The sequence below is a fragment of the Lygodium microphyllum genome, chromosome 7, assembly GCF_053477565.2.
Source record: "Lygodium microphyllum isolate KBCC chromosome 7, Lygodium_microphyllum_v1.1.10, whole genome shotgun sequence".
Taxonomy (NCBI): domain Eukaryota; kingdom Viridiplantae; phylum Streptophyta; class Polypodiopsida; order Schizaeales; family Lygodiaceae; genus Lygodium; species Lygodium microphyllum.
This window is the reverse complement of record NC_141141.1, coordinates 157,272,959-157,276,896: the sequence shown is the minus strand read 5'-3', so window position 1 is coordinate 157,276,896 and position 3,938 is coordinate 157,272,959. Positions and strand designations below refer to the sequence as shown.

At 39.4% G+C, this 3,938-nt stretch overlaps 1 protein-coding gene across 1 annotated transcript; it reads right to left on the bottom strand.

Moving 5' to 3' along the window:
• Positions 1-341: 341 nt before the first annotated feature.
• On the bottom strand, positions 342-1,983 carry LOC148034131 (early nodulin-like protein 17). The gene is made up of 2 exons (XM_087682433.1): positions 1,644-1,983; positions 342-1,284 (listed from the first exon to the last, which is right to left on the bottom strand). The coding sequence occupies exons 1-2, from the start codon at positions 1,852-1,854 to the stop codon at positions 770-772; spliced, it is 726 nt and encodes a 241-aa protein (XP_087538559.1). The 5' UTR covers positions 1,855-1,983; the 3' UTR covers positions 342-769.
• Positions 1,984-3,938: the final 1,955 nt, after the last annotated feature.

The window sequence follows — 3,938 nt, the reverse complement described above, 5'->3', positions numbered from 1 at the left end:
TATTAATCAAATCACATTAAAAAAAACAAAAAAGGAAGCATGACTCAAAGTACTAAATATATACAAAAACTTGAATTTTACCTAATAGTAGAGATTGTTGATTTTACTAAAAGAAGCTACAGGGTTGCCCCCCCCCACCACAAAACCACCAAAAGCCTTTTATAAAGAAATTTCAAAATTGCACTCAAGCTTGAGAAATCTAGTTTAGCTCTTGCTTCTCTTAAGAGTGGTCCTTAAGACGAAAAAGATAAATGCACTCTTGCAAGTAGTAGGTGGGAGTCATTTAGCACCCATCAATGACACATGTAACTTTTTGAAAAGTGTTGTTTTCCTATTTATAATAGGATTGACTCTTCTTGTCATTGATCTAGATACAAATTGAGGTGCTGCATAGATTTGTCAAAGGATTCTTTAGTCCACAAGACTCCACTTTGTCTTTGCATATCATAGAATGGAGGGAGTTTGGGGACAAAAAGATTTTATATTTAAAAATACGATTATTCTGTTGACATTACAAAGTCTTTACAAAAAACAATAATGAGATGTACAAGCTCCACAAGCTAATTCCACTCCTCTAGTCTGCAATGTGTTAATGTCCCCCTTCACACCACATGCTCAATAATATGGCATAATGCATTCACCACGACCTGGTACAATTAGTAATGCTATGAGGCGGTACTCTCACTCCGACGAATTGGATCGCTTTATAGGATGCGATGGGAGCAGCACAACAAACAATGGGGTATCGAGCAGTTTGGTTCTAGCTAAATTACATATAGGAGCCGGATTGATTGAGAAAGGCGATAAGGATAGCTGCAGCAGAGAAGAGCACGAGAGTTATAGTAGTGGTGGAATATTGCGGCGGCGGGGGGGAGGCGGAGCGGAAGGAGCCGTAAGGGCTGTTGTAATTATTATTATTATTGTTGGGACCGCCGATGTTAGACGGCGTGGTAGTACCGGCGGGGGGCGTGAGGATGACAGCTGGGGTGTCATGGCCAAGCTGGGGGTTAGCAGCTGGGGGCGGCTGCGCCAGCTGACCGGCGGGCTGTTGTTGCTGCTGGCCCGGCGCCGCCGTCGCCTCGTGGACGGGCAGGGCCATGTGGAGGCCCTCCGAGCACTGCTGCTCGTTGCCGGAGATGAAGTAGTAGGTCTCCGGGTCCATCAGCGAGATGACCATGTCGCCCTTCCCCCCGTCCGACGCCACCGGATGATCCGAGCGGCACCTCTTGTAGTCCTCCTCTGTCACCAGGAGCACGATGCTTTGACCCGCGGGATATGGGAAATCTGCCGGAAAAACATGATTTACATCCAGATCCAGTATTATAATTAAACCCACCCATTCATCATCATGGTTCTCTAGTATGCCAATTAACAACTCAAAATTATAACCGTGCACATTGTCACGCTGAACAAGCTGACCCCATGCAGTACAATAACATCATAAAGTACAAGAAATCATAAAATCCCTAGCTAAGATAGCCTACAGCAGGCCGATATATAACGTCAGCCGCCTACAGCACACTCAGGTCAGGATCAAGGAGGCCTTGGGAATATCCAAAAAATCGAGCTTATCAACCATTCTGATATCAAGCTTATCAACCATTATCATTAAATAAACAAAAGAGCAGCTAGCGTCCCCTTACATAGATCGTCGCCCACATGGAAGGTGTACTGCGACGTCCATAGCTCCAGATCTGTGCCAAGTGCCCAACCTGCCGCTCCCCCCACCGTGTACTGCATAGCCCTCGCACCTCCAACCGCAGCTCCGATCATCATTATCAGCAGCATGAGCTCGATGTGGCCTCGCCCTTTCATCTGCATTATGGTGCAGATGCTTATATTGACTGCGGCCATTGTCGACTAGTAGCCGTAATAATTTCTTGTTCTGCAACTTCGTCCTGACCAAATGTTCAAGGATGTCAAATTTTCCTGCTCGTTTCCACATAAGCTGCAAGCTTTATACTCCATTCATGTGATGTACGGCATGATAGGTAGGCGGATGAGTGACTAGACTAGCTGCCTTGTTCTCGCTGCTGCTGTTGTTGTTGTTGTAATTGTTGTTGTTGGTGCTGGTTACCGGTATCATACAAGCTTTTTGACTGTTCTCAACTCACCAAAAAGATCCTCTTCTTTTACCTTTGCCTACTGCGCACAGCGTTAATTTTTGTTTGGTGAGAATCTCGCTTTCAAAGTGATCTTTAGCCTCGATCGGAATAAACACGACACCCTCTTTACAACAGTTATGAATATCCAACAGATTCCGACTTTGCAGTGTACATTTTGCTGCAGGGTTTGGGCAAAGACGAGTCCACTTCAACCTAGAACTTGTTCACCTTGACAAAAATCCTTCTCAATTCTTTCGAAGAAATAAATAGATTCTCTTCAAATTTCTCAAAATATAGTTATATTTGTTAAATATATATATAAGTTACCGTTTCAATGGAGGATATTTTCTTCTCACATGATAATGAAAAGGATTTACTTCCTCTTCCTCAAAAATTATTTCCAAAATGATTGTGCATTTTCTGAGTCCATTATTTCCAATCTCATATCTACCATAAGACTTAAAATTCCCATTCACAAAATTCATGAATGAGAGTCCACTATGTTCTAAAATATTGTGATTATAGAAATAAGAGAAAAATTTATACAAGAAGACAACCAATGCTAGCTTGAGTAAGTGTGATATAAGAATGAACTCTAGATAATAAATAGAATATATAAGCTATATTGAAAAATAGTTAGTTTACTAGATCTGTGCTGGATTTTACTAGTTTTTACTCAGAAAAATCTACCCTTTACAGTGTACACTGTGGTCACTGGTGCTGCGATGCTCCATCCCATTCACTATGCAAGGATATCATGTTTTGCGAAACTATATCTTGATATTTACAAGTCTCATAAGAACTAAAGTACTATATCAAAGGTCGATCTAAGAGTTTGACCCTACTCGCTTAGTCTAGTCATGCCTATGGACGTCAACACTTTCCAGCTTATACGAGCCTTGAATAGATTGTTGCCTCGATTGCCCACCTTTACAAGTAACTCTAAACCAATTGCTATACAGCAAAGTAAATCAAAAACTAATTAAATGGGGTAGATTTTTTAAGTAAAAACTAGTAAAATCAAGTACAGTTGATCTAGTAAACTAACTATTTTTCAATATAGCTTATATATTCTATTTATTATCTAGAGTTCATTCTTATATCACACTTACTTAAGCTAGCAAATTGGTTATCTTATTACATAAATTTCAATCACAATATTTTAGAACATAGTGGACTCTCATTCATGAATTCTGTGAATGGGAATTTTAAGTCTTATGGTAGATATGAGATTGAAAATAATGGATTGAGAAAATGCACAATCATTTTGGTTATCTCACATGTTTTGATGAGCATAATAATCACGTTGTATTATAAGATAACAACTCGCAACATTCCATTATGACTCATACCCGCATAATTCACTATAAGTATACCCTCTATATCATGTGCATTCAAGGCCTATTTATAAATATCATTATATGTGAATTTTTACTTAATAAAATATAAACCTTTTCTATTCAATCTATAAGTAATCCCTTTATATATGACCCTTTTGTATGTACAAAATGTGTGAAAATGATATTTTAAAAATCCCTTATGTTGAACCCACGTGATATATACATTTATTTAATTGACCTCCCTGGGGACTCATATAGCATGCCTTTGTTGTATGAGTGTGATCTTATATGTGATAAATAAGCTACAAGCTAAGGGGTTTTTGTGTGAAAAACTACTAGTATTCCCTTGGCTTGTATTCTTACATCCAAGATAAAGGCTCATATGATTTAACGCACTTGATATCAAGTCTAGGCTATGGATCTCTTTGTAAAAGCTGCTAGTGTTTCCTAAACTTGCATTCATGGGTCCAAAAGCATTGTAACCATACATTTG